Here is a 27,453-nt window from a genome sequence, read left to right on the forward strand (position 1 = left end):
TGCGCTTTGTTCAGCGCTTTTATTGTGAAATGATTGTATTTCATTCCCTGTTTGTACCAAAAGACATAGGAAAGTACTGTAACCCAACAAGGTTGGGATTATTGTGATGATTAAGAATTATGTGCCCATAATTCTAAAACTATTGCTGCATTTGATAAGTGGCGCTCATTTGTCTTTGTTTTACCGCCAGCTAAGCTTCAAACACGTAAAAACACGTGAAGTGTAAGATTTGCTTTTAATTCACCCCAAATCCTACAGCACAATGAATTGTATGAGCTAGAAGTGCAAAAGTGAACCTTGCATTAGTGAATTACACGACGGGAAAAATGTCGAAGAACGCATCAGGCGGTGGACGGTGCGAGCTGAGCGATCTTCTGCTGCAGAAGGCACTTCATCTCCTGGTTCTCCAGGTTGTCTGTGATAGTGCGGAAAAAGTGCTTGGTGTTGTCGTTCTCCAGGGCGCTGCTGCTCTCTGGGAAAGCCCTCACGATGGCCTCGTAGTGACTGAGGATCTCAAGGCTGGCCAGGAAGAGAGGCTCACTCTGGCCACTTGGCATCATCACCTGACCACACAATGAACGCTATCAGTCAGTCATCCGTCAATTCAAACTGCTTTCCAAGCTGTGCACGGTCTAAAAGATTGAATACTTGTCATTCAAAAGTCAGAAGGTGAAATTAAGTAAACCAGTAGAGGTTCTAGTGCATTTTAGGCCACACCTTACCACACCTGTGGTATAGAGAATTTATAACAGGTTGATTACCTGGATGTGTTGAACATGGCAGAAGAGCTGACTGAGAACAAAGAGGACCTCCTGACACGGAACTTGGACAGTTTCCTCTGTTTGTGCAACTTTCAAAGAGTCTTGTTTTAAATCAGCGCCGTCCTGTGTTGCACCAGGTGCTTTCTGTGGCCTGGATGGAGGCAGGGGCACCTTGGCTCTTAGTGAGTTCATCATCTCCCTAACAGCGTGAGCATACAATCTGGTAACGTGGGCCCAGCCGTCTCCTGTCAGCCAATGAGAACAGCTGGACCCACAGAGCAGCTGCAGGACTCGCAGCAGGAGGACAGACAGACAGAGCTCGTAGGAAAACCTCCTCAGGTCCAAAAGGGGCAAGAAGTCCACATACTCCAGGGAAAAAGGGACATGGAGGTACCCCGAGGTCATCAGCTCCTTTATGGCTCGGAGTAGTCTGCTCCATTGGGGGATGGAGCACCAGGGAAAGGTCTGGGTCAGTGCCACCAGCAGGCCCTTACTGAACATGCCCACGTGGTTGGGCCGGCGCCGGTCCAGAGAAAGACAAGACAGCATTGTGGACTGAAGAGAGTCGGATAAAGTGCAGCACTCCACCCACGGCAAAAGACCTGTGCCATAACCATACTGGGGCAGGTCCAGACCCGACCATTCCTGAAGACGATGGAAAGACAACATGAGGTAAAAAAACACAATACTGATACAATCTGAAGTACTGTCACAATGTAGTACTGTCTGGCCTATTTGAAACTATTAACTAAGTACTACAGTTTTATTTTAACGGCTTTTCTTCCAAATGGTTGTACTGACAATGACCAATTTTTGTGCAATGGTTCTGATTGATTTTTCATTTTCTGCCTTAGAAAGCTCTGTGGTTTTCATGTTGTTTTCACCTCTAAATGCAGCCTACACAGGCAAACCCTATCATGAGCATAGACATTCAGTGCTGTTTATTGATTAAGTAATGTAATAGGACACACACAACAGTTCTATCCTGTACGGTTTTGCTCGACTCTGGAACGGATTCATTCAACTCCACAAAAGGAAGTCCCACCTGCTCAGGTAGATCACAGACTGTCAACAGAGATGAGGGCACTTCATTTTTGAAGTGGTCGCCCCACACAGGCTTCAGGTGGAAGTAAACCGTCCAGTCCAGTTCCTTCATCTTGTCATGGAGCCAGAACAGAGCTCTGGACCAGCGACCGGGGGCGGCTGCCACCTCCACACCCACCACCTGTGCCAGTCGGACCAGCACCGACGTAAGCAGCTCTTTGGTGTCCATGGACCAACGGTGGACAGCGCTCTCGGGCGGGTGCTCCCAACATCTGTTCAAGGATATTTCATTGTGAATCTGGAGTGATATGAATAATATGAGAGCGGAAATATTTTCTCGCTTGAAATCTTTTGATTTCTATAGCACTTGGGCTCACAGGTGTATCACAGCTGACTCCCAGACTGTGAGGTTGCCGCGCTAAGTTACAGTGAACTGACGACATTGAGTGTTTGTGGTCAACCTGAGGGCCTGGTCATGCAGCTGGGCCAGGGTGAAGAGCAAAGGAAATGGGGAACAGTCCAGCACAAAGCAAGCTGAGGAGGAGTCTCCTTCCTGGTCGTCCACACACAAAGCGGCGTGGAGGAGCTGCAGGCTCAGCTCAAGATCGATCAAGCTGCCACCTGGGGGGAACGTAAGGACACACGGCTCAATTGGCTCAGCCAGGACACTTGGAGTTAGGGTGCATTCATTCTTGTGTCTCATATAGAATACTTAGTCAATCATGGAGAGTTTGGGAGAGCAGATTGGCTGTAAAGGAAAAATGAGGTTTGAAGGCATGGAGTTGGAGGTCTTGGTGCAGGACGCAAATAAACACACTTGTAAATCCCAGCAGAGACATTGCATCATCATAATAATGCTACAGTACAGTAGTAGTTTGTTTTTTCATTTACCATACTTTTACACTACACCAACACACTAACTGCGATGGCGTGCTGGAATGATCCAGATGCAAGAAAATGTAGCGTCACAAGGAGTTTTTCCATAGGAGATATGGCATGGCTCCCTTTTTTTTCCCAAATTAGGTCAAAAATGGCATTTCTGGCATTTCTCTCTGTGCCTCCTCATCATAATGACTGTGGCCATATGTGCGTAATGGGCCACTCACTTTACACCTGCCTTTCAAACATGCTAAATATAGATGCAGAAATACAGACCGCAAACAGGTTTGAAATTATTATACATTTCTATCTCCTCCTAATACTAAAAAACTAGCAATAAGTGGATAACATTGGCACTTGATAGATACACTGCTCACACAAGTTCGGAAGATAGCAGCAGGGCTCCAGACTGCGACCAAGCCGTCGCATTTTGTGACTAACATTTGAGACGTTGCGAGTACATTTTTCTTCTACTCGTGCATGTACGCATCCCGTATTGAGTTGACAAGGAACACACTTGTGTATATGATGCCGCCAAAGAGGCATTCCAGAAACTAGCGACAAAAACAGGGTGGTCAGAGAAGGCAGTTGCTATTTATACTTCAAAGTATTTATCAGTAATACGGAGAAAATGTTAATATTTACTTTACTAGCCGATTTCGGTGTGTGACCCTACATTTTCTACTTGCACTCCTAATATTCTTAGGGACCACTGTGCTCCTAGTAAAAAAAAAAAAGAAAGAAAAAAGTTAGCCTGGAGCCCTGAGAAGATACCGGCTTTTCAAGGGGGTTGAAAACTGCAAGTAATTGAGTGGCCATAAAAATGTCTATTTTTAGGGTGTCATCAAACCAAACGCCTCCCTCCCTCACTCACAGTGCAACCAAAAATAACAAAATACACATGTACAGACTGATATACATGCCAAACAATGCTATTTTACACTAATCTATAACCCGCAAGGCATGCTGGGTAACTTCCTTTTGGGCAAGGGTGCAGATGGGCTTCCCAGCATACCTTGTGGGTTATTCCTTTGCATGTATTTTAGTGTGTACAGTTTGTTAGAGTTACATTGTGTGTTGCGCCATGACTGAGGTTGGCATTTTGCTTTGATAAGCACCTGTTTGGGATGTGTGAGTAAAGGGGTAAATATCATTGCATATAAACAACACCTCGTCCAGCAAGTTGAAGTTTGCCTCTGACTACTTTCTGTGCAACTGACACTTTACCCATGCAGGACAAATGAGATGTGTTTTCTACCAATAAACGGCATAATTATGCAAAGTAAAAGTACAAAATGGTAGGTTTCCCCACAAATAAATCATGATTTGATCAAAAATCGACAAATATGCAAGGATCAACTGAAATCAGCTTGCATGTGAAGCATTACAGGTGAACTAAATTTGACCTTCTTTAAACTTCTGAATGCACACATCCGACTGGTCGGTGTTTCAGTGCTTTTTGCACATCTTGTTGTTCTCTAACAAGGAACTGAACAGCAAAATTCACAACAGGTGACATTTTTTTTCCAACTCTTCCAGTCTCTCTGTTGCAACCTGCTGATGACACTCTAAGATCAGAGGCCACCCCCCTCTGAGAACATCCTGCTTGCAGCCTGGCAATGGTGAGGCACTGTTGATCAAGTGTTAGGTGTGATATGATATCGGTCTCATAATGTCAAAATGTGTACAGCATGATGAAGAGAACTGTTTACATACCACTTCTAAGTGAACCAGGACATTTATTGGTCCAGAAAATGTGCAAAAATACTGAGACTGAACAGTTGGACATGTGCATTCAGTTTACAGAAGGTCAAGTCTGACAGTTTCATCCTGAAATTTCCCCCAATAGCCTAACTTATTGTGTTTTATTTGTCGACAATAGGAAGTTTAATACTCACTGGTGAAAGACAGGTTAGGCAGGACGAAGGTGTTGACGAGCTCCTGAGGCGACAGAAGACTCTCTCTTTCACCTCCACCTGTCACGGTTGGCCTCATCAACAAAATCACAAACTTGAGGAACTGTTCTTTTTCATTGTCTGCCAGTGATCTGCTGATGGTTGTTTCCTGCAGACACCTGCAGAGTAGACTGCTGCCTTTTGTGGGGTTTCTCTTCCCTTCACTTTGTTCGTCTGTCGCTTTGCTCTCCGTCACACCTCCGAGTGCAGGCAACTGCTGCAGGATCTTATTCATGAGACAGAATGCGCCCTTATTGAAAATGGCAGAATGACAGCAGGATCTTAAAGTAGCCTCTGGGTTCTGAAAGGCCACCCTGGCTACTAAAGAAACTGCTGTGCCCAAGTTGCCCTCCGTGGGTGCCCCAGCCCCTCCTTGGATGATGCAGTTGAAGGCCATGTTGAGCTCCTGCTCAAAGCTGGCAGTCAGAGCAGAGGAGCCCGGGCATCCAAAGAGTCCCAGAGGGGACAATCTCAGAATGGCAGCCAAAGCTTCATTCTTGTCCTCCAAGGAGAGTGTGGTGAACACCGCCGTGACGACTTTTAGCAGCCTCCTGCAGTGGCTCACGTTTGCTGTGTGGAGCTGACTTCTGAGCATGGAAGACAGTTGGATCACTGCGTCACGTTGCTGGAAGGCTTCTTGGTTCTTTACAAGGCAGTCCAACCACTGCTCATCGCAGGCCGCCCAGCTCTTTTCGCTGGCAAACAACAAAGCAACATTTTGATAGTCCTCCAGGCGATGGTTGATGATGGCCACAGCAACCCTCATGCTCATTTCAGAGGTACCCTCTATAACGGGGAACGACAACGACTCCAGTAAAGCTGTGAGTTTATTCTTCTCATCCACTTGTTCAGCTGTGGCATCGCTCATGTGTGCCTTTTCTAGAGCAGCCAGGATTCTGACTACACTTTGCTGTAGTTTGAATTCTGTGTAAGTGGGAGGAGAGCTGCTGCACACTTTCAGCAACCCGTGGTCTTGCCAGAACTGTGCAAGCTCCGTCACGTTCTTCAGGGCTTCATGAAGGCTCATCCTGCTCGGATGAAAGGGGGATGGGGTATGAGAGGCTCTGAGTTCTTGCTGAGCCTCCCGAATAAGCTCTGAACTCAGCTTGTCACTATTTTCTCTGACGGTCATGGCTTTGGAGAGGTACATCATCTTATCTTTGGTTGGAAGCAACACTGAATGTTCAATGAAGAAAGATGTGTAAAGGGCATCGAGGCAACTGGAAAGTGCACGAAAGCAGAGCTCGGGCTGAGATATGAGATCTTTCATATCTTTGAGGGTGTGAAGGAAAATGTCAAGGACATCGGTGTTTGGCGATAATGTCGCTGGGTCCAACTTCAATCTCTTGGCAGCTTGATGATCCAAACTAGCAGGCTGGCAGGTGAGATGTGCCACCTGGTTTGCAAACGCCACTTCTATACTATCCTGACTATCCCTCAACTGCTTATCTCTGCCTTTCCAAAGTTCCCACCAAACATCAAGGAGGAAGTGGACATCATCCTCACTCATAGGGCTGCTCCTCACATGTTCTGTCAAACGTTCCAGCTCAGAGCAGATCTGTTGTTGAGGAAGACGGAGTAAAAAATCAACAAATACGTCTGCAGCTGACAATGACTTGACCAGTTCCATGAGGACAACATGGTTGATCTCAGGGAGGGCGTTCTGTAAAGGGAAGAAGGCGCTCTCCGTCCATGCCTCCTCTACATCTTCTCCATTCTCCCGGCTCAACAACTTCAACCACGCAACACAAATTATTTTCTTCCTCCAGGAGTCTTCCTTGTCTTCCTTGCCGCAGATTTCTCTCAATGCATCTGGGATGGGGTTGGCCACCTTGCACCAATCAGACTTCTGAAGAGAGCTCAAGGAGGAGGGCAGACACAACTTATCAGACAGGAGGAAAGCCCCCTGAAGAACGGCCCCATCTGGCAGGGGAAAAAAAATCAGGAATTCACAAATCAGTTGACTGTACACCATCAGGATTTTAGAGGTGGTGAGTTTGAATCAGGGTATCTAAGGCCACATGCAGTAAGTCCTCGTTTATCGCCGTTAATTAGTTCCAGACCCAACTGCGTTAAGTGAATTTCCGCGAAGTAGGATTCCTTATTTATAAATTGAATATTTTCATAGTTACGAGCATTGAAAACCTGTTTACGACTTTATGGTTTTAAGAGAGCCCTCTAGACATGAAATAACACCCCTATAGTCACCTTTACACTCGTATTACCCAATTACGTGCAAGGATTCGTTTTAATAAAGATTCGATTCGCATCACGATTCGTGGTTGCCAATACGATTCAAGGAACAATATTGGTTTGTTTAGAACGATACGATCTGAAACAATACAGTGATCAGATCATGATCAGAGCAGCCAATTGAAATAACGGTGCAGCAACTAGCAAGAATACACTGACAGACATTTGCAGCGCACATATGTTAGGAATGTTACAAAATTTTGAAATATGTCAAATCAAGTCTGTGATGAATTCTGTCTGATAAACCATAACTTGAACTTGAATTTGATACCTCATTCACTTCTCTACCCCTATTGCTTTAACACTGAGTCAAGACAAAGCTGTGATCGACCCGTCAACCGTACAACCGTACTACAAACTACATCATAACTTAAGCTGTGACATTTGTTTTAAAAGTCAACAGGGTAACCATTACATTTTTTTTTTTTGATAATCAAAATGTCCAGAGAAAAAAATCAAGCGTCATTTCATGTAGGCCTCACGACACACCCCACACTACAAACTGCATGTACACAGTAATTCTGGGGCAAAATTAACATATATCGAACCATCAGATTTTGATGAAATTTCATCTGCAGATAGATATTAAAGTGAATGTACATGCTAGATACCTCTTATTTGGTCCTCAAGCTCCGATCGATTACTTTGAAAGGCTTAAAGTTGGATTTAACTTTTTTGTATCTGAATGAAAATACACCCAATATCATATGAAAAAATGTCATTTTTAAAGACGTCCCCATGGACTCTCCAAATCGAGCGCGTACGCACAGTATTACATTTTTGCATCGCTAAAATACAGCGATTGTATTTGTAACATTCCAACATACAGTATGTGTTGTGACCTGGACACGTCGCGCTGGATGATGACGTCACCAAGTGTCACTGCTACTGGACCGTAACCTAACATCCTGACTTTGCATATTGTATCCATAAAAGGAGTTTTTAAAAGGAGTTTCAAATAAGGCCAAATGAGTTAAATATGAATACTGAATAAAGTGAATGAACTGACCAAAAGAAGAAGCAAATCAACTGTATTTCACAGGTCAACTACAACTCCCATGACCACCACATACACAGAAGACAGTGACACACCCGCAGATGTTTAATGTCTTTATCATTAAAAAGTGCTAAAAAAAAGCACAGCCATATAAAGCCTGCCATACTTAAATCCAATGCTTAATTTCCTAGTATCGATTTACTTTTTAAACAATGTTAGATCAATATATATGTCGTCCTGAATGAAAACTTGAGAACCCAGATGGATGTAGTTGAATCGCAGGGATATACATCGATGCACTGATGTAGTGAATGAATTGTTACACCCTTAATAATAAGGGTACATAAGCCATTTAAGACATACTGAGGTGAGACGTGTGATTGTGTGTGTCGCTGTAAATGTGTTCTAGTGTTAGGGGAGATTAGTGAGGGCAGACAGGAAGTGACATCGGTGATTCAGAGTTGAGTTTTAGCTTGGCATGGGTTACAACCACATTAGAGTAACATTACTGACCCCTAGTGACCAGTGTAGTATACTACATATCATCACAAATTTGAATGTGTCTTCTGAATGCCTTATATTGTTTATTAATTATTTTAGTTCACTTTGACATTGTTATGCATGAAAATGCAGTGGAAACGCAAAATGCAAAGTTATTTTAAAAAAGTTCCTGGAAATGCTGATAAAAAGGGGGCTGTGCTCACTTTGCCATACAGTTAATTATATTACACTATAATGTGATATGTGCCCTTTCTTCTACTCTAATTCCAAATGTGAATCATCCAAATATAATTAATACTTTGATAAATAACAGAGCCAACAAAAGTAGACATTATTAAAGTTGTAAAGGTCAGTTATTTGTACCATTAAATTTGATCGGTTGGTGTTTATTTAATACAAAATTGGTACCATACCTTTATCCATGAGCAATGCAGGTCGTTGAAAGTGGCAAAATGCAGGTTTGTTCGCCTGCTTTGCTCGGTATGCTAATGTCCAACAAACAAGTTCCAATTACAATACCGTAGTTAATATTTTACTAAAACAAAAAAAATAATTCAGTCAACCTGCCAAAAGTGTGCGCAGATTTGTCAACATTTCCAGCGTGCACAGGAAAGATGACTTCCGCTTTCCGGAGTCAACGAGTCAGAAGAGAGGCACACAACTTCCATGATTTTCCACAGCGACACCTCAGGTCGGGTCAAGTACTACACAACCAGGAAATACAGTGTCCTTTTACAGACAACTATTTTCACAATGTTTTTCGTGGTTAAAAGTTAAGTGCGAGAATATCATCTTATTTAGTCTAACCATCAAAACTGCAAACTAAGTTAAACCTACAACAAAACGTCGCACTGTCAATGTTGCTGTTGTTTTACGTGAAAATGAAAGTGAAACCTGTTAGCTCGTTGGCGCTCGAAAAGCAAGTCAGAGAGGAGTTTAGCAGTATAGAATCATGTATTTGCTAAATATATTAACTTTATTCCTATTTCTTTGTGCCGGTAAGTACAATTTAAGGCTTTAAAAAGTATGTTTTCATGCTGCAACAGTAAAACTAATTTCTCAATACCTACTATGTCGTGACTGAGTCTACTGCAGTACAAATATTACACTGAACTTGTAAATCTAAACACTTTAGACGACATCTGCTTATTTACGTTTCTTTCGTGTTCCGTTTTAAACCGCATGCATTTTGATTTGAGTTTCATTTTGTGGTTATTTGCAGGTGTGCAATGTGGTCATCAACTGTCATGGCTGCCATGTAAGTTTAGTGACCATCGTGTGCTCACCAATAATGAGGGTGCTCGTGACGTTCAGCAGAAAGAAAGAAATGCCATGTTGCAGTTTGGTCACAAAGATGACACCCCCATTAACCCTGATGCCATCACTTTTCTAATCACTGGTAAGGCCATTGGAATGTACACTAGAGATGTGTGAGCCATGAACGAGTAGTATTTTACTCAAGCAGGACTCGCAGGTACTCGTCTCCATGAACTCATTCATTTACCTCTAGCTAAATAAAAAAGGAAACCTTGCTATCCAAGCTGCAGGTGCGCAATGAAGACTCACGTTTCACTGGCTAAAGGTGTTCGCTGAAGACTGGACTCCAGTTTCACTGCCTCGCGAGTGCTCAACCAAGACCTGAGTTTCACTGACTCACAGTTGGTTGGCGAAGACTCGAGTTTCACTAACTGAGAATCTACAGCCGATAGATAGATAGATAGATAGATAGATAGATAGATAGATAGATAGATAGATAGATAGATAGATGCGCGCGTTTTTGCGCATGCACTCTGTGATGGGTGACTCGCCTGATTCACTTCAGTGAGTGACTCATAACGACTCCAGTCAATAAAAGAAATTGAGTTTCCCATTCTAATGTGCACTAATTGATACAAATATCGCTAGTATCGATACTGCATCAGGTTGATACTAGCGTGATGAAATTGCCATTTTTCAGATTTCTTGTTTATTTTCACACCTATCTGTGCTTTTTGTTGTATGTAAGAAAAGGGAATGCCATCCATCCAGCCATCAATTTTCTATTCCGCTCATCCTGATTAGGGTCGCGGGGGTATGCATGGAGCCTATCCCAGCTGAGAAAAGGGAATTCTTGTACTTAATACATATAGTATAGCATATATAATGTTTAATTTTTATACTCATGATCAACAAATTAAAAGCTAAATCATTCAGTGATCCTGAAAAATGTCAAATAAAAAGTATAGCTCTTGGTATGAGTAATAATCAACAATACCAGCCAGGTGTTTACGTACTTGGTATCGGATCAGTACCAAAATGTGGAGTATCACTCTAACCCTAATGTACACTACAGACTGATCAACATTATTGTAATGTGTTGTTTTCTTCAGAGTCCAAACTAGACCTGCAGAGCTACTTGGAGGACGGGGATGCGGATCACATAGATTGTGTGATTCATAGGTCCAGCGCAGATCCAGATGTGAAATGGCCTGGCCAGAAGTCCCATGAGTACAACTGTTGGTTCAGCTTCACACTGACACACAGAGACAGCCTGTTCACTGTCTCTGGAGTCCTCAGATACCCAAGTGAGCACCCACCTTCTGGAGAGGAGACCGCTCGCAACTGGCCTGTTATTGAGGACAGAGAGACTCTGTTTACAACAGGTAACTGACTACTGAGATAACTAACACTGACTAGGATTTGGCTGAATCGTGAATATGTTTACCAGGTGTGTTTGTTCGGACGTACTTTTACAATTAATTCTCAGTTTTGTCGCATTTGTCGTTACAGCGGCAATGATCATGAAAACGCAAACTCCGTCTGTGACATCCGGCCTGGGGTTCCAAAAAAAGCTCCACTGCCAGTTTGCTGTGGATCACAAGAGACCAAACGTGACCGTGCGGTGGCACCAGCAGCACTACACTGATATCTTCAGTCATGCCAGCCACTCCGGGAAGACCAAGGGCACAGGCGTCGACTTGAGGAAACTGGCAAGCGGTGACCTCTCTTACACCCTGCCCTTCACCAAAGTGCTCCATGCAGGGACGTACACGTGCTCAGCGTCCGTGCTTCCGCTGTTTATCAGCCTCAACATAATTCTGCAAATTCAAGGTGAGAGTCAAGGACAATCTGCTTCCTGGTTCAGATGGTCTAAATTCTCTTTTAATTCACAGTCCATTTTTGTTTCGTCAAACACACACAAGTTTAACCAGAGAAGGCAAAATTGCGTGTGAATGCTGAAGCTGAACTGAAACGCCGTTCGGGAAAAAGTGGGATTTAGTCATTTTTGGACTGTGGAAAATTGTTGGCCGGAATGTTTTGATGCTGGACTGGTTTGAATTGGAAAAGTGGAAAAAATGACATTCATTTCAGTAAGAATTCCAAGAAAACATGAAATTTGGAGGGTATTGGAAATGTCGGAGTGGTTTGAATCAGTTTATAAATGTGGAAGTAGTGAGAATTCTTAAAATCAAAGGGAATTACTGTGACAGAAACATGGGAATTTGGGGGATGTGGAAAATGGGTACCCTGAATGAGTTGAAGGTTTGGACTTTGGAAGGGTTTGACTCGGCTGGGAGATGTTGAAGTAGTCATGGTAATGGTTGAATTCATTTTGAACATGCATACAAGCTACACCTGAGCACATCACACGGTACAGTTCACAGTTCCACATGTCCGAAAGGGAGTGGGAAGAAGCAAAGCACCGTAAGAAATCCAGGCTCAAATTCTGAGAATTAGTGTGATTGAAAAGTGGGAATCTTGAGAAAAACCTGGAATTTCAATGATGTGGAAAATACTTTTAGATACCCTGAATGAGCTGAAGGTCTGGACTTCGGAATGGTTTGAATTGGTTGAGAAATGTTTTTTAAAAAGTAAGAATTCTCAAATTCAAGGGGAATTAGTGTGGCAAAAAAGTGGGAATTTTGAGGATGTGGAAAATAAATAGCCTGAATGAGCTGACGGTTTGGATATTGAAACGGTTCGAATCAGCTGAGAAATGTTGGAGTCGTAAGAATCGTGAAGATCGAAAGGGAATTAGTGTGGCAGAAAAAACGGGAATTTGGGGGATGTGGAAAATAAATAGCTTGAGTGAGTTGAAGAGAAACGAGGGAAACGGGGACATCATAAGAATTCTGAAGATCAAAGGGAATTAATGTAACAGAAAAGTGGGAATTTCGAGAAATCTGGGAATTTTGGGGATATGGAATGTTGTTAGTACGGGTGTCCTGAATGAGCGGAATGCTTTCATGTTGGAATGGTTTGAATCTTTTCACAAATGTGGAAGTAGTAAAAATTCTTAAGCTAAAAGGACATTTTTCTTTGGAAAATGTGGAATATTGACAAAAGTGACAATTTTTGAGTGTGGAATATTGTTAAGTACGAATGTTTGCTGAATGTCTTCATTTTCTGTTTTTGAAAATTTGGGAATAATTTGGGAATGTGCAAATAAATCTGCCGTATCTCCTGAAAGAGCAGAACATTTTGATGTTGGAGTGGTTTGCGTGGGTTGACAAATGTGAATCAAAATGATCACACGAGAAGGATTTTGCAGGAGATTCAAGTTTTAAAAAATGTCTTCTCTGTTTTCCCAGAGTCCCCGCAGGTGTCCCTCAGTGTTGCCCCTACTCTTACTTTGCAAGAGGGTGAACAGAAGAAGGTGGTTTGTGAGGCGGAGAACTACTACCCTCTAGATGTGCACATTGTGTGGTCCGAGCGGGATCCGGAAGTGTCCAGCCAGCGGGTCGGTGCTCCTCTCCCCAAGGTGCTCAAGAATCTTCTGCTCTCCAGCCATAAACACAACACGGACAAGACCTTCTCGCTGTCGGGCTTCTTCTACCTCCAGGCTTCGCTCGAACAGTCGGGGAGGCAGTTTACATGCACGGTTTCCCATCAGTCCCTGCGAATGCCCATTAAAAAGAGCTTCATTCTCATAGTTGAAGGTGACGTGCACAGAGTGTACAGCACTTCACTCAGCTACCACACGGTGGCAGCAGAGAAACATCATCTGTTGTCTCTTTTGTCCCTCAGAACCAAGCAGCTTGTTGTTCATTCTCACTGTTTGCGGCTTTGTGGTCCTGCTGCTGGTCACCTTGTATTTTGCGCTGAGCTACCTCCACCAAGGTAACTTTTCTTGTTTGGCTAAAGCAGTGTTAAATCACCACTAAATTGGTTGTATTATGCAGAGTGTCCCTAAAGTCCACACAAAAATGCATACAATATACAATTTTTACAATAAAATAACATTTGTAAATTCATATTTACTGCATCTAATATAAACCCTAACCTTAATATAGTATAAATTAATATTTCTATGTGTATATTTTAATATTTTCACTTTCTTTGATTCAATTAATATACATATACTGTATGTGTACTTATTTATTTTCTATATTCTATATTATACCTCTATTTTATAATTTTCCTTATGTTATTTCCAATATTTTTGAAACAATTACTTGATTTATTAATTAATTTACTGTAACTTTTTTGTGTATTATTCGTATCATATGTGTACATTATACTGTATATGTCCTCAAAGACTAATCAGATTTCACTGTTTTTCCCCTCCATAGCTAAAGAGCGTTTGTTGGCGGTAGGAAAACATTTTAATTACGATTCTGAATTGTCCAGTGGCCGTAAGAGAAACAGAGTTTTAATATTGGTGTATGTTTGTGTGTGTGTGTGTGTGTGTGTGTGTGTGTGTGTGTGTGTGGTTTTTTTTTTCAGAAGAAGCCATACTGATATGTCACGCACGCACGGAGAAGAGCAGTGCAAAACAAAAGTAAAAAGAGAGACATTCATCTGATTGACTTGATTTAGTTCATTATTTCAAGTAGTGCAACCGCCAAGATGGAACACGCTGGTTGACCTCTAATTTGCTGGGTGCTACTTTTATCACTGGATCTCTGTACATTTATTTTTGGTCATAAAAATGTATTTTTTATCCGTGCTTTTTCACTCTCTGCCATTTGTTGGCAGAAAACATAAACAGATGTGGGGGAGGGTTTTTTTGCGGTTTTCAGTAGTTGCTGGTGGTCCCGGAAAGTGACCCCCGCAAAAAGGGGCTCAAAAGTTTTACAACACCCCAATTTTTCCAGTCCAAAACTGAGAAATAATGTTTATTTCAGAATTATTCAAAAATGTCTGTTTCAGGGACCACAAAATGGGTCAACAATTTAAAGCTGTTCTGCAAAAATGGAGGTTGATCAAGCCTTGGCAGTTGGTGCTACTAATTCCTACAGTTGTTCCAAATTCTGGAGTACTTACTTCCTCCTCTGTCTGCATAAAAACAGTATTCAGAACACACTATGGTACTGTACCCTCCTGAACAGAATAATTAGCTACAAAAATGGCAAGAAAAAGGGAATTAACAACGAAAGAGAGACAGACCATCTTAACACTTAAGTTTTTCCTCCAGAGAAATGGGAGTGTTCTAAAACTTTTGACCGGTAGTGTATATAAATAAATGTATATTAAAATTGAAAGAGAATGAAAACTATCTTAAAAATGTAAATATATTTTTAAATTATATATATATATACTACCCTTGTTATTATTGATATTTGGATCTATCCGCCCACCCCGACTTTGCGCTCATCCGACTAACGCTCGCGTTGCTCAACTAATCAGACGAGACGTGGCTGCCATAATACGGTAGTTCCTATCATAAATAAAATGATTCCACTGTGTTGTGATGTCCTCTGTGGCTGGGAGATGATGTAATGGTGTGACAAGATGTGCATCCAACAACAATTTGCTTAGCTTTTGGCTTTCACATACGAGAGTGGTGGTGTTGTCCTGCCGTCACTTGTAAAAAAAGAAAATGGCAGCTCTCGGGCAGGCGCCACAGGAGCCCAAACATGTGAACAAGCAATAATAATAATCAGTTGTCCGTAATGTATGTCTCCTTTTATGTATTGTTCGTTCCTTAACGTAGCAACGCACAACTACGTATTTTTCCTCTGCGTGCACGTAGCTAGTTCTCTCTTCCCAACAATCCTCCACAGACAATGTATGAAGACCCTCTCCACTGAAATGAATTACCACCAACTCGTCAGGCTCCCATCTTTCTGCAGAATTGTTCAGTGGAAATGAGAGGTTATCATAACATTTCATTTCATAAAAACACACCACAAACAACTGATGACACAGCTTTAGCACTAGAAATTCAAGTTACAATCGTATGTGTACATCAGGGGTGTCCAAAGTGCGAGTCTAAAAATGCAATTTAACAAAGAAACTTTAAAAAAAAACAACACAACAGAAGCAAATATGGGAAAATCAATCTAAAGTCAAAATATTAAGAGAAAAATGGTAAACTAGCAAGGAAAAAGAGCCATCATTTCCCAAGAATAAAGTAATAGTGTGAGGGAAAATGTCATTTTAGTAGCATGAAGTTGAAATATTAAAGAATTTTATTTTTTTTTAAGTCAAAAACTATGAATAAAGTTGTACATTTTGGAAACGTCGCTTAGGGGAAAATTTATAACGTGAGAATGAAGTGAAAATATTAGGAGAAGGAAATGTACATAAAGTTTAAATATTTGGAAAATTATACAAAAAAAAAAAACAAGAGCAGAAATGGAAAACAGCAGAAATTTTACCAGAGTAAAGTCAAATATTAAGAGAAAAAAATGTTTTCTAATGGGAAAAAAGTTGCAATTTTACGAGAATAAACGTGTAATATGAGGAAAAATATCATTGTATATCAATGTTGAAATAAAGAAAAAATAAATATTTTTTTAAAAAGATAAAACATATTATGGGAATAAAGTTAGAATTACAAGAAGAGGAAAGCTGAAATGAAATTGTTGGAAAATTAAAAACAAAACAAAAAAAAACAGCACAAATGGAAAAAACAGCTGTAATTTTACAGGAATAAAGTCAAAATATTAAGAAAAAAGTCATAATTGAATGAAGAACAAAAGTCGTATTATTATGGAAAGAACATCATTTTTAATAGCTTTTCATCTAGATTACAAAGGTGAAATGCAGTTTTTTCCCTTTCAAGCGGCCCTTGCATCCTTTCATTTTTCAGTATGTGGCCCTCGCTGGGAAAAGTTTGGACACCCTGGGTGTACATTGTACAATGTGTGCCAGCTTAATGTTTGCTTTTGTCTGCTTTCCCCTTCGTCCCACTTCCTGGTGTGCACTTCTCTTTAAAAAGTTGAAGTAACAATCTTTTTTTTAATGATTCTGCATCACTCTTGCTGTATCTCCTCTTGTTGCTGTTGTGACAGATTGAAATACCGCATCAACACAGGCATTTTATGCTCCTGCCAGTTTCTTTGGTGAGGTCAGGTTGCAGATATCTCCAAGTACAATTAAAAAGGAACGGAAGGAACAAAAATGACTTTAAGTTTTTAAGTTCCAGTGCAGTTGGCTTGGCTGAAAACAAGCTCATTCTAACCAGCATGCTTTGCTAAAAAAAAAAAAAATGAAATAAGATTTTATTGCATGCTTCAAACCAATATGTACTGACTCTGACCGTACTGAGTCATTGCATAACTATGCAGTTCCATTGACTTGGGAACATCTTGGTTGTTTATTGGCAAGCTGGGCTCTGTTTGTGTGTGCAGACTGTGTTAGGGTAGCACTGCAAACACAACACAGCCTGATATACTGTCATGCTGCGGAACCTCTCAAGTCAAATGCCTTTAAAGTTGGACTTTTTGCAGTTTAGTAACAGTTTTCTGAAAACAAAACTTGGAGGTTTCCATTATTATGTCTGACGTCAGCAAATTCTGCCAAACTTCAGTGAGCATATGTAAGAATTAACACTACAAACGTGTAAAATCCAATCGTTTGAATGTAAGGCCTTTGAAAATGTCAAAAATTCTCTTAAAATCTCATTAAATGTGTTAAATACCTTTTTCAAAGGTCTTAAAAACGTATTAACGTGACTTATTTAAAATAAATGCATAAACTTCAGTCACGCCATAACACAGGGGTCGGCAACCCGAGGCTCCAGAGCCCTTCAGCCTCCTTGTTGCGGCTCCCTTACCCGAGCACGGTGATTTTTTTTAAACACCGAAGTAGGGGGCGTGCATTTTCGTAAAGAATGTGAAATATCCGACTTACCAAAAGTCCGAAAGTCTCTAGACTGCGTTCTGACTGCTGATTGGATGCGCAAGGGAGGGGGAGGTAGGCTAGTGTATGCAGTGAGTCTCATTGTGCGGGAGAGAAAAAAAGGGTGAGGGAGTTTTGAGTCTGAAGCGAGTCACTGCGCAGTAAAATAAAACTATGTAATTAACAAGAGCATAGCAATATGTCTTATAATTATCATTTTACACAAATATGGGAACCACTCAGAAAGACTTACAGAGTTAAGTGTTTAAATTATTTCAGAGTAGGCCTACAAATGCAGACGCACTTGTGTTTGTGTTCCTCCATATCTGCTCGGTCATCTACGAGGGGCTCAGAGTAGAACCGCTGCTCCTTTACATCGAGAGGCTCGGGCATCCAGTCCAGATGACTCCTGGACGCCTCCCTGGTGAGGTGTTCTGGGCATGCCCAGCCAGGAGGAGACCCCGAGGTAGACCTAGGACACACTGGAGTTATTATATCTCACAGCTGGCCTGGGAACACCTCAATGTCCCGCCGGTGGAACTGGAAGAGGTGGCCGGAGACCTTGACGTCTGGACTTCCTTACTAAGACTGCTGCTCCCGTGACCCGGGAAAGCGAAAGTAAATGGATAGATGGATGGACCATAAAACCGTAGATGGATTACAGCGGAACCCATTTATGTTGACAATTCGTCTAAGTCGAACAACTCATCTACTAAAAAGTGCCCGCTAAAGACAACATCGACATACATTGTCAACTACTTTTGTCTACATCAAATTTGAGACCAAAAGGGGTCATTTCTATGAAAAATTGGTCCGTTTATGTTGTCATTTTTTGTAGTATTGTTAACTTCATCATTATTGTCCGCGTGTTTTTGCTAAAGCTGATATGTGGTTACGTCAAAATCATTAAAAACAACAGAAGGGTGGGAACAGGAAACAAATTTCTTAAGAATGGGCTTTCTCCTTTTGGTGGTCAACTTCTCACCCGTACTTTTGTCTGCTTTTCAAATGATAAACTAAAAATGCAATTTGCACAACTGGAGGAAAACAAACTAAATAAAAAATCCTTTATGATCACCCATTCTCCTTATGACTCTGACGAAAGTCCCAAATAAACGTGCAAACTATTGTTATTTTCGCTTATATCCGCAACTGCTTATGTCGACGCGAGTCAGCTATGTCAAGAAATGTGAAATTGGCATAGCATATGGACATTGATATGGGGGCTGGCAACACATGTATGTGGAAAGTGAGAGCAGATACTTGAGTAGGCGTCTCCTATTGTGATGAATGACACCGTGCAAGCTGTATTCCACTCCTTGTGTTTACATGGAAACTGCAGCTAATGGATCGTGACCTTCGCAGACTGAAGTGTGTGCGCCTCTTTCTCGTGTACACACTTCTCAGTTGGGTTTTAAATATCTTCACTGAGTGCCGCTCTTCTACAAGACACACACACACACACATCAGATGTGTTATGTTGACATATACTGTAATTCCAAAGAGCTGGCATCCGTGGAAGGAAAAAGCAATAAGTCAGCTCATGAAGTGAGTCCATGGTTACCACATTCTACTTTGTGAAGTGTTTGTGTGTTGGTCATGAGCACATGAAAACTGATCCTACACAGCCCCAACACAGGACTTGTGTATGAACGTACAGTACTTACAGTGAGGTAAACACAAAGGTCAGAACTTTCTTGTACTCGGTCGTCAGAGTCGCACACATCTCAGGGATTTTGGTCCACTCCTTTTTACAGATCACCTGAAGGTTTTGAGGCAGTTGCTTGGCAACTCTTAAGTTTCAGAGTCCTCCACAGATTTTCTGATTAGAACATCGGAGCCTGGCGAGGCCACTCCAGCTTGTTTTTTAAGCCGTTCCTTCATTGCCTTGGCCGTACGAGTGTTCGGTCATTGTCTTGCTGGAAGACCTGTCCTCGACCCACCTTCATTTCGGGCTGAGGTCAGGAAGTTCTCATCTAAGACTGTACTCTAAATCTAGTGTGGAATTCTTTTTTTCTATTTGTTGTCACAATTATTTTTTTTAGCTACATCCATCCATCCAAGACATTGTCCATAGGCATGAGTGTGAATGGTTGTTTGTCTATATGTGCCCGGCGACCAGTCCTGGGTGGACCCCACCTCTCACCCAAAGACAGCTGGGATAGGCTCCCGCATACCCGTGACGCTAGTGAAGACAAACAGTACAGAAAATGGATGGATGGAGCCATCCATCCATTTTCAACCACAAGTCTTCAGCAAGTCCTACGATTGCCACAGTGGTCCTTTAAGGAAAAAGGCAAACTTTTATGCTGTTTGTACAACTTTTAGCTCCTACTGTACACTGAAGCGTGTGTCCAGTTTCACTTTTATTTGGCTTCGAATTCCTTATTGAACATTTCTGCTCAAATCAATTAATGCCAATTAGAACTGTAACTATAAAAGGTCAAACTGTCACACTTTACAAGAAGGTACACAAAAATACAGTAGTCGCTGAGGAACTAATGAGTAGAGTGGTTACTGAGGAACTAATGAAGATCTAAAGAGTAACTAATGAGGAGTGGTTAGGGTTAGGTAGATTCGTTCCTCATTAGCTGCTGTCATTTTGTGTACCTTATTGTAAAGTGTTACCAGGACAAACTGCTATTATTTTTAAGTTGTTTCAATTTCAATTGTATTTTATTATTGTTGAATATCTAAATCGAGGCCAATACTTACTTAGAATAACACTTTTTACATAGCAAATAACTTTATTCTCTTTCCAGTGTGGTATCAACCTTTGTAATGTTGAAGCTGTGCATCATGTTTTTTGTTAAAAACTAAATTTTTTGTTAAAAAAAAAAACTGCCCCCCCCCAAGCCAGACTTTGTACACCACTTCCCTGATGGCTGATGAAGTAAATACTTCATGACCTTTGAATTCTTCTGGTTTGAGAAGTTGGGAGTGGGGGCGATATTCCAGTAAATCAGCTTGCCTAGACCCCCTCCTCATCTCCCGGCTAAGACACACGTTTTTAAATACACACATGCGGTTACACACATGCAGGTTGTGGTACGTAGACGATAGGGTTGGGCAATGCTGCTAATTTTGGTATCGCTACGATTCCAAGTAAAATGTATGTAATACACGGCCTGTATTGCTGACACCAATACTTTCTGCTTGAAATGTTTTAAGACCACTGAATGATTTTGTGATTTTGCCGTTTTATAATTGTATAATTATTATAATTATATGATTATAATCTGAATAAAACATAGGACAAATATTTTATATATTTATATGTTAATATCCTGGTTACTTACACGATGGTGCCTTCAATGACCGCTGAACAAAGTGCGACATCTCAACGCGAAAAATATTATCAGTGATGAGGAAAGAAATTCAAACACTTCAAATTGTGACGAAAACAGCCTGCTTTCAGAGAAAAAAACAAAAATAGAATTATATTTTTGACCAAAAATCTCTGACTTTGTGGGGTCGCGAATGCTGAATCGCAAATTTGCGGGAATTAAAAAGACATAGATGAGAACTGAAAAGTATCATGCATAGATCCGATACTTGTACTACCCTTGGTATGGATACTATTGATATTTTGGATCAATCCGCCCACCCCCGGGGTCTCAGTCTGTTAGTACTTGAAAAAAACAACTATCAACAAGTATTTGCAATCCCCCCATTCTCCATTTGCAACCCCCTGACTGTGACATCTTTCCTTGCATGCCTTCATGTGTGTGTGTGGTTTGGTTGTGTGTGGTGTGCAACTCAATATGTACAGCAGAGTGTAGTGGGATTATAATAAGTATATATGTGTGTTCAAGTATTCACACACACACACACACACACACACACACGCTTGGGCTATCTGGTGTGCGGAATGTTTGCTCTGTCGGGGTCCAGTTACAGGGGGGAGGGTCACTTGACATCTGTCTCATCCTGACATCCAACATCACAATCATGGGAAAGACGAGACAATGAAGGAGAAATGTTGGCTACCTTAAGAAAACAGAGTTATTTAGGCCCTCTGTGATGCAGGTGAAGACATTTTACATTCAATTCCAAAGCATTTCTTACTTGACAAGTTGCAGTGTTTATCTTGACAAAACACAGTCAGGGATGAGAAGTGGATGAGAAGATAATGATTTTTAACCCGTAAGAGCCCATTACACACTTTAAATGCGCTAAATTGTGTCCTAAACAGATTTGACTATGTCAGGATATGGCTTCCCCCAACGGTGTTAGGTAAGATAGCTCATTTTTGCCATTAAACGTCATTTTAAAGCCATTCAACAATTCTAATGCTTTAATAGAATTAGTATTCACTTATTACAATGCAACTGTTTTTACTGTATTTCTTTAGCAAACGCATATAAATACGAGTATTTATATATTCTGAGATTTCGAGAATAAAGTCGTAAATTTATGAAAATAACGTAAATTTTTTAGAATAAAGTTGTAAATTTCCCCTCCAAAGAGTAGTTAATTTATGCTAAGGAAAGCCGTACCTGACCTATTTGACACAATACCAAAAATGCTAATAAGCAACTCACTACATTTCACTTACTGTATTATGAATTTCATTCAATTCAAAGCACATTTATGTTATTAAGCACAAAAAAAAATCTGGATTAAGATGTGTTGCATCATATTGTTTACTGTAATGTGTGAAAACCCTTCATAATGCAAGCACTTTAATAAGCAAAGTCTTAGAAAGCAAAGTTGTTGACATTTTTTGTCATTTGTGTTGCACTCATGTCTCCGGGCAAAGAGGCTATTCTTAATTCATTTTTATATTTTTGTTTTTGCATTTCTGTCATGTTAACATCTCTTGTGTACGCGCTCAATTTAGTGTGAATGGGTTCAATTTGCATTTGACTGTTGAGTTTGTCAGTTGTTTTCATAGAAATGAACTGTAATATCAAGGCTGAAACTGATTTATTTCTAAGTAAAAGATAAGAAATGAATGGACGAGATAGGGAAAAGAAACGATGATAAGACAGAAGTGGTGCAGAGGAGGACGTCTAGTTTACAGCAGGCGTGTCCATAGTGCGGCCCGGGGGCCACTTTCGGCCACAACTGGCCCTTGGCATATTGTAAAAATAAACTGAATTAATCATTAATGAAATATATTGTTAGATATTACACTCATTTGCTTTGTCACCTACAACACAAACTATAAACTACAACATTTACAGTTTTTACATAGTAAGTTTTAGCATGTTATGTAGATTTTATGTGCATAAAACAATTGCAAATGCATGTAAATGAGGAATGAAAGGGATAAATCAACACATTTACTTTCACTGAAGATGTGTTGTTCCCAAAGACATGACGTGGTAGCGAGATCAACCACCACCACAACCTTCCTGTTTTCAGTCATGTCAAGAGTAACATCTTCAATTAAGGTAAAAATAACCTTAAATGTCGAGTTATCCCTTTCGTTCCTCATTTATATGTATTTATATGCATTAAAATTGTTTTGCTTGTAAAACTATAATTGTGAACTATAAAATTGTGTTTTGTATTAGCATTTTTGGCTTTCTGAAATGGATTAATTGGATTTACATTATTTCTTATGGGAAAATTTGATTTGGTTATCGGTTAGAGTCGGACCGTCTGGAAAAAATTAATGATGCTAACCAAGGTTCCACTGTACACGGTTGGTTTACACAGTGCAAAAGAAGCAACCGGCCTCCTTCTGTCCCCTCCCTTAAACTCCATGTTTCTTCACCACTGCCCTCCTCATTGCTCCCTCCCCTTCTGCTCCCTCTTCAAGACGAGAGGAGTGCTCAGTCTGAAAGTTTAAACAAACCCGAGCAGGCGGCACGGAGCACACACTCTCTCTCTCTCTCTCTCTCTCTCTCTCTCACATGCACGCACACACACACACACACACATACATACACACATACAGCTGTGATGTGTAAGGCAGAATGAGATTGAGGTAAGTTCGCTGCAGCTGTTAGTCACCATGACCTCATCGCTGAGTTTTACGAGACTTTCAAAACTCCTCAGAAATGAAATCATGTGAGTCCATCTTCTTGTTTCTTATGTACACTTATAGAGGACACATCCACACCTGAAGAGCAAAGGTCTCTGGAGAAGAGACAGCACTGAATGAGACATTAAGCAGTGAGGGTAGACGTAACCTCCAGACTGAAAGATCCCCACCAGAAGTGACAGCTGACCCGATGGAAGCAGCAACGCTGGCTGAGATGGGAGACTTGTGTCATCCTCACTCCTCCACCCCAGACGGGGAGACGGTGTGCGAGGCCCTATGCCGTCATGAGAACACCCTGAGGGATGCCATCAGGGAGATCCACATGGATGTCAGCGCCTTTAAGCTTGATATGGAGCATCGCCTGGAGGACGCTGTCAGTCTGAGCGAGACTCTTGGACGAGCTGTGGCTCAGCTCCAGCTGGAGAACCGCGAGCTCAGGGCTCAACTGCAAGCTGTGACACAACAAGTGGAGCTCCTCGGTGGGATGACGTGTGATCCAAGCAGCAGCAAGAATCATCTCAATGACGTCCACACAAACCAGAGGGAGATTAAGGAGGCCATCAGTCAGAGCCAAACCAGCCTTGCGTCCCCCCCTTCCACCTACACATCTTCCCCCAGCTCGAGCAGTCCGCCGATCGGGTCAAGAGTTTCTTCCATGGTGATGAGTCCTGGTTGTAGTAGTAGCCCGTCCACTACTCGTTTCTCCAGTCGAGCCACATTTGCTGTGTCCAACAAAACCAACGTGAGTACAAAACATTTCTCCAGCAGTTGTTGTTCTTGCAATTAAGCACTTGTGTTGCAATGAAGCACAGTGGATCCCTGCTCAGTCGCCATTCAGCATTTGCAACCCTGCAAATCCACAGAATTTTGGTCCAAAAATTATTTTTTTTCTTTTCATCACCGAAATAGCCCCCCCCCCCCCTTTTTTTTTCACCAAGCGTTGAGATTTCACATTTTCTACAGCAGTCCTTGAACACGCCATAATTGTGAAAAGTGAAACTTATACAGCCAAATCTCCGTTTTCGTATGTTGCTGTTTTTGTCTGATTCGAGAGAGATTTTTGCCTTGGTTTTTGTATAGACTCTTTTTTTGTACAGTATTGCACGTAACGAACTAGTCTGTTTGCATTGTACTGTACCCGCAAAATTGAGTGCCCAAACAGAGTACCCTATGCTTTTGGTGACTCACTTTCCGTGCATTTTTTATTGAGTGCAACCCCTCAATAACTCGTCATGGGGCCAAAGAAAGTCGCAAGTGCCATCAAAAAGAAGCAGTATTGAATTGCCAGGATGTACGAGAAATCAATAAGCTCCATTTATTCGTTGTTTATAATTCTTTTGCATTGTTTTGTGTATGTAAAACTGTGCCACAGCTGGCAAAACTTACTAAATCCATCTGTTCATGGATCATCTTACATTATCATTCATTACTGGTAAGTACCAGTACTTTTTATACGTTATATGAATTTAATAAGCACGTCAGGCATATTTAGAGCTTAAACCTGGAGTGTGTTGCAAGTGAACAATGGCAATTGACGAGAGAAGAGGAGGGTTTGTAGCGTAATCCAATCTTATTGAAAATGTTGTTCTGAAATCAGAACAAGAACATGCTAGGTTAATGTTAGGTCAATAGGCGACTCTAAATTGTCCATAGGTATGAATGTGAGTGTGAATGGTTGTTTGTCTATATGTGCCCTGCGATTGGCTGCCGACCAGTCCAGGGTGTACCCCGCCTGTCACCCGAAGTTAGCTGGGATAGGCTCCAGCATACCCCCCATCCGCGTGACCCTAATGAGGAGAAGCGGCATAAAAAATGGATGGATGGATGAAATCAGAGGAGAACGTAACAGTTTATTTTATTTTATTATCACCCATTTTCCTAATGCCTAAGTAAATGTGCAAGCAATGGTTAGTTGTGGTTTTGGTTGTCAACAGCCACTTACGTTGACGTGAGTCCACAGTTTCCACTGTAGGAAGTTTATTGTTGAACTGTCAAAGAAAGTGCTTATTAATGATTTACAAGGCACTATTTATAAACCCTTCATGAGGTTACCCTTCTTGTAAAGTGCTAACACATTCGGAACACATTTAAAAATGTAGTTTCTTCTGACACAATGGGAATTGTAGTATTCAGAAGTTTCTAGCATGTCTTTAATTGATTTGGACTTGTATTTTTAGTTCAACTATTCTTTTTTTTTTGGTCCATTGCATTGTCACACTACATTGTTGTCGTATTTGTACTGACCACATTGTGGGCAAAAAGTCTATGAAACATGGATGAGATTTTACATACAATAGCAGAGGAGGTAATCCAGTAATTGCAATGCAATTTTCCAAGTTGCGAAAGGGCTGCTGTGGTAAAAGGGCAGATTGCGAGTGTATTTGGAGCTACAGTATGTTGTGTTGTGGCAGCCTGGATGACTGTGGTTGCACGGCAGAGCTCCGCGATGTTTTAAGGTTAATTGTATCATGAGGCAAGCCAGGCATGATCCTAAATTTACAGTAGTGTTATCATTCTGCACTGGAAGGCTCATGTGTCAGTGTGTGTTGCTTTTTCATTCTATAATTCATCCAAAGTTCCAGCTTTTGTTTGCTCTTAGAGCATTTTTAAGTCTTCAAACCATTTATTTAGTTAGTAACCATTTATTGTGAATATCCTCATTTCCTTTCCTGCCCTGTTCACACTTGCTTCCATCAATCCGGGTCCCGGTTGCGGGGTAGGGAAGCTCAGACTTCCCAGTTCTATCTGGGGGGACAGAGAGGTGTTCCCAGGCCCGCTGTGAGACATAGTCTCTCAACATGTCTACTCCCAGTTGGGAGGGAGGTTTCCCGGAGGCATCCGAACTAGACGCTTGAGCCACCTCAACGGGCTCTTGTCGATGTGGAGGAGCAGTGTTTCTACTCTGAGGCTCCTTTGCCGCTAGAGAGATGACATTCCTAAGGACCACATTCGGCAAACAAAGACTGGGTTGCCCAGGCGCCCGACCTCAACTCCCACCTAACACACATAGCACCAGACCCTTACGTTGCTTGTCCCTGCAGGTGGTGGGTCCGTGAGGGCTATGATCCCTTTTGGCTCGTTTAGGCTTAGCCCACACCGCTGGTGAATGCCCGGCCACAAGGCGCCCAACTACGAGCCTCTGCTTGTGACGTTGCACTAGGGCCTGGGTTGCCAAAGTGGGGTAGATGTACCCCTCAGGGTACACAGATTGCCGTAGGAGGTACGTGAATAAAAATTAAAAACGGCTTGACTACATTAGCACCAAACTGACATTTATGCAATGTGCTTGAATGCCTCATGTGAACAGCCACAGCGCAGATAGTAGCTAAGTACAGTGCAGAAGAAGAAGTTGACAGCATGAAGATGTTCACAGTTGTTCACTGTTGTGTGTGTGTTACATGAACAAATAAATAAGTTTGACGGTGACGTTGTGCATTGAAAGTGTTTAATCTTGACTATCGATCATTGATATTGCATTTATAAGTAAATGTATGCTTTCACGAATAACCTTTGAACGCACCATGTGTGATGCAGATTGAGACTCACCGATGCAGGCAAAAGCTCTTCTTGTAATCCGAAAAGTGTCAGTGAAGCAGCTCACGGTTCCTGCCACACACACATACTTCTCGAAACACACACCACAGCAGGTTCTCCACAAACTACCATGGCTAAAATTCTTGCCCTCTTTCTTCTTAATCTGCTGCGCAGAATCATTTGGTTGAGAAAATATTCGCTCTCGTTGCCCAAAATCCTTGAAATTGCTACCGTAAACAAACGGAAATGCGTGTGACGTCTTGGTTTTGCGCATGCACGTCACTTCTCGACGCGTTGCGTTCACGTTGACAAGTCGCATTTTTTTCGTACTAATAACGACCACATAAAAAATTTAATTTTAACAAAAAAAATCTGACCTGCAGTGTGAATATAGCCCATGTTTGAAGCTAAATTACTGACCTCATTACTCCAGCAGGCTAATAAGAAAAATTCACTTTGTTATCAATCTGTCACGTGAACCTACAG

The 27,453-nt window shown here is 41.5% G+C and overlaps 3 protein-coding genes across 5 annotated transcripts in view; 2 read left to right on the forward strand and 1 right to left on the reverse strand.

The window, feature by feature from the left end:
• Positions 1–221: 221 nt before the first annotated feature.
• On the reverse strand, positions 222–9,036 carry gemin4 (gem (nuclear organelle) associated protein 4). Its single transcript, XM_054794250.1, has 6 exons — positions 8,804–9,036; positions 4,583–6,562; positions 2,267–2,426; positions 1,807–2,077; positions 762–1,406; positions 222–563 (listed from the first exon to the last, which is right to left on the reverse strand). Exons 1-6 carry the CDS (start codon positions 8,811–8,813, stop codon positions 342–344), a joined length of 3,288 nt encoding a protein of 1,095 aa, XP_054650225.1. The 5' UTR covers positions 8,814–9,036; the 3' UTR covers positions 222–341.
• A 76-nt stretch (positions 9,037–9,112) lies between these two features.
• LOC129191274 (tapasin-related protein-like) lies at positions 9,113–15,749 on the forward strand. Of its 2 annotated transcripts, none has more exons than XM_054794481.1 (8): positions 9,113–9,388; positions 9,613–9,789; positions 10,760–11,032; positions 11,160–11,480; positions 12,962–13,309; positions 13,398–13,490; positions 13,943–13,962; positions 14,097–15,749. In XM_054794481.1, exons 1-8 carry the CDS (start codon positions 9,343–9,345, stop codon positions 14,109–14,111), a joined length of 1,293 nt encoding a protein of 430 aa, XP_054650456.1. In that variant the 5' UTR covers positions 9,113–9,342; the 3' UTR covers positions 14,112–15,749. The 2 variants fall into 2 exon arrangements, with proteins under 2 accessions (XP_054650456.1, XP_054650457.1); XM_054794482.1 differs by having other exon boundaries at positions 14,100–15,749.
• Positions 15,750–23,182: 7,433 nt separating this feature from the next.
• smtnl (smoothelin, like) overlaps positions 23,183–27,453 on the forward strand; it is a 28,702-nt gene continuing 24,431 nt past the window's right edge. The window contains exons 1-2 of one of the 2 annotated variants that reach the window (XM_054795091.1): positions 23,183–23,376; positions 23,497–24,175. In XM_054795091.1, the coding sequence (XP_054651066.1) occupies positions 23,624–24,175 (552 nt within the window). In that variant the 5' untranslated portion in view covers positions 23,183–23,376; positions 23,497–23,623. The remainder of the gene's footprint in view (positions 23,377–23,496; positions 24,176–27,453) is intronic. The other variant, XM_054795090.1, reaches the window with a different exon arrangement.

This window comes from Dunckerocampus dactyliophorus, chromosome 12, assembly GCF_027744805.1.
Source record: "Dunckerocampus dactyliophorus isolate RoL2022-P2 chromosome 12, RoL_Ddac_1.1, whole genome shotgun sequence".
Classification (NCBI taxonomy): Eukaryota; Metazoa; Chordata; class Actinopteri; order Syngnathiformes; family Syngnathidae; genus Dunckerocampus; species Dunckerocampus dactyliophorus.

Bases quoted from the DNA above. Each gene is read 5' to 3' on its own strand.
- LOC129191274 (XM_054794481.1), top strand. From the start codon at position 9,343: ATGTATTTGCTAAATATATTAACTTTATTCCTATTTCTTTGTGCCG. The intron at 11,033-11,159 runs GTAACTGACTAC...TTGTCGTTACAG, and splicing joins AGAGACTCTGTTTACAACAG to CGGCAATGATCATGAAAACG. The intron at 13,310-13,397 runs GTGACGTGCACA...TTTGTCCCTCAG, and splicing joins CTTCATTCTCATAGTTGAAG to AACCAAGCAGCTTGTTGTTC.
- gemin4 (XM_054794250.1), bottom strand. The intron at 2,427-4,582 runs GTGAGTATTAAA...CGTTCCCCCCAG, and splicing joins GCCTAACCTGTCTTTCACCA to GTGGCAGCTTGATCGATCTT. The intron at 2,078-2,266 runs GTTGACCACAAA...ATCCTTGAACAG, and splicing joins CTGCATGACCAGGCCCTCAG to ATGTTGGGAGCACCCGCCCG.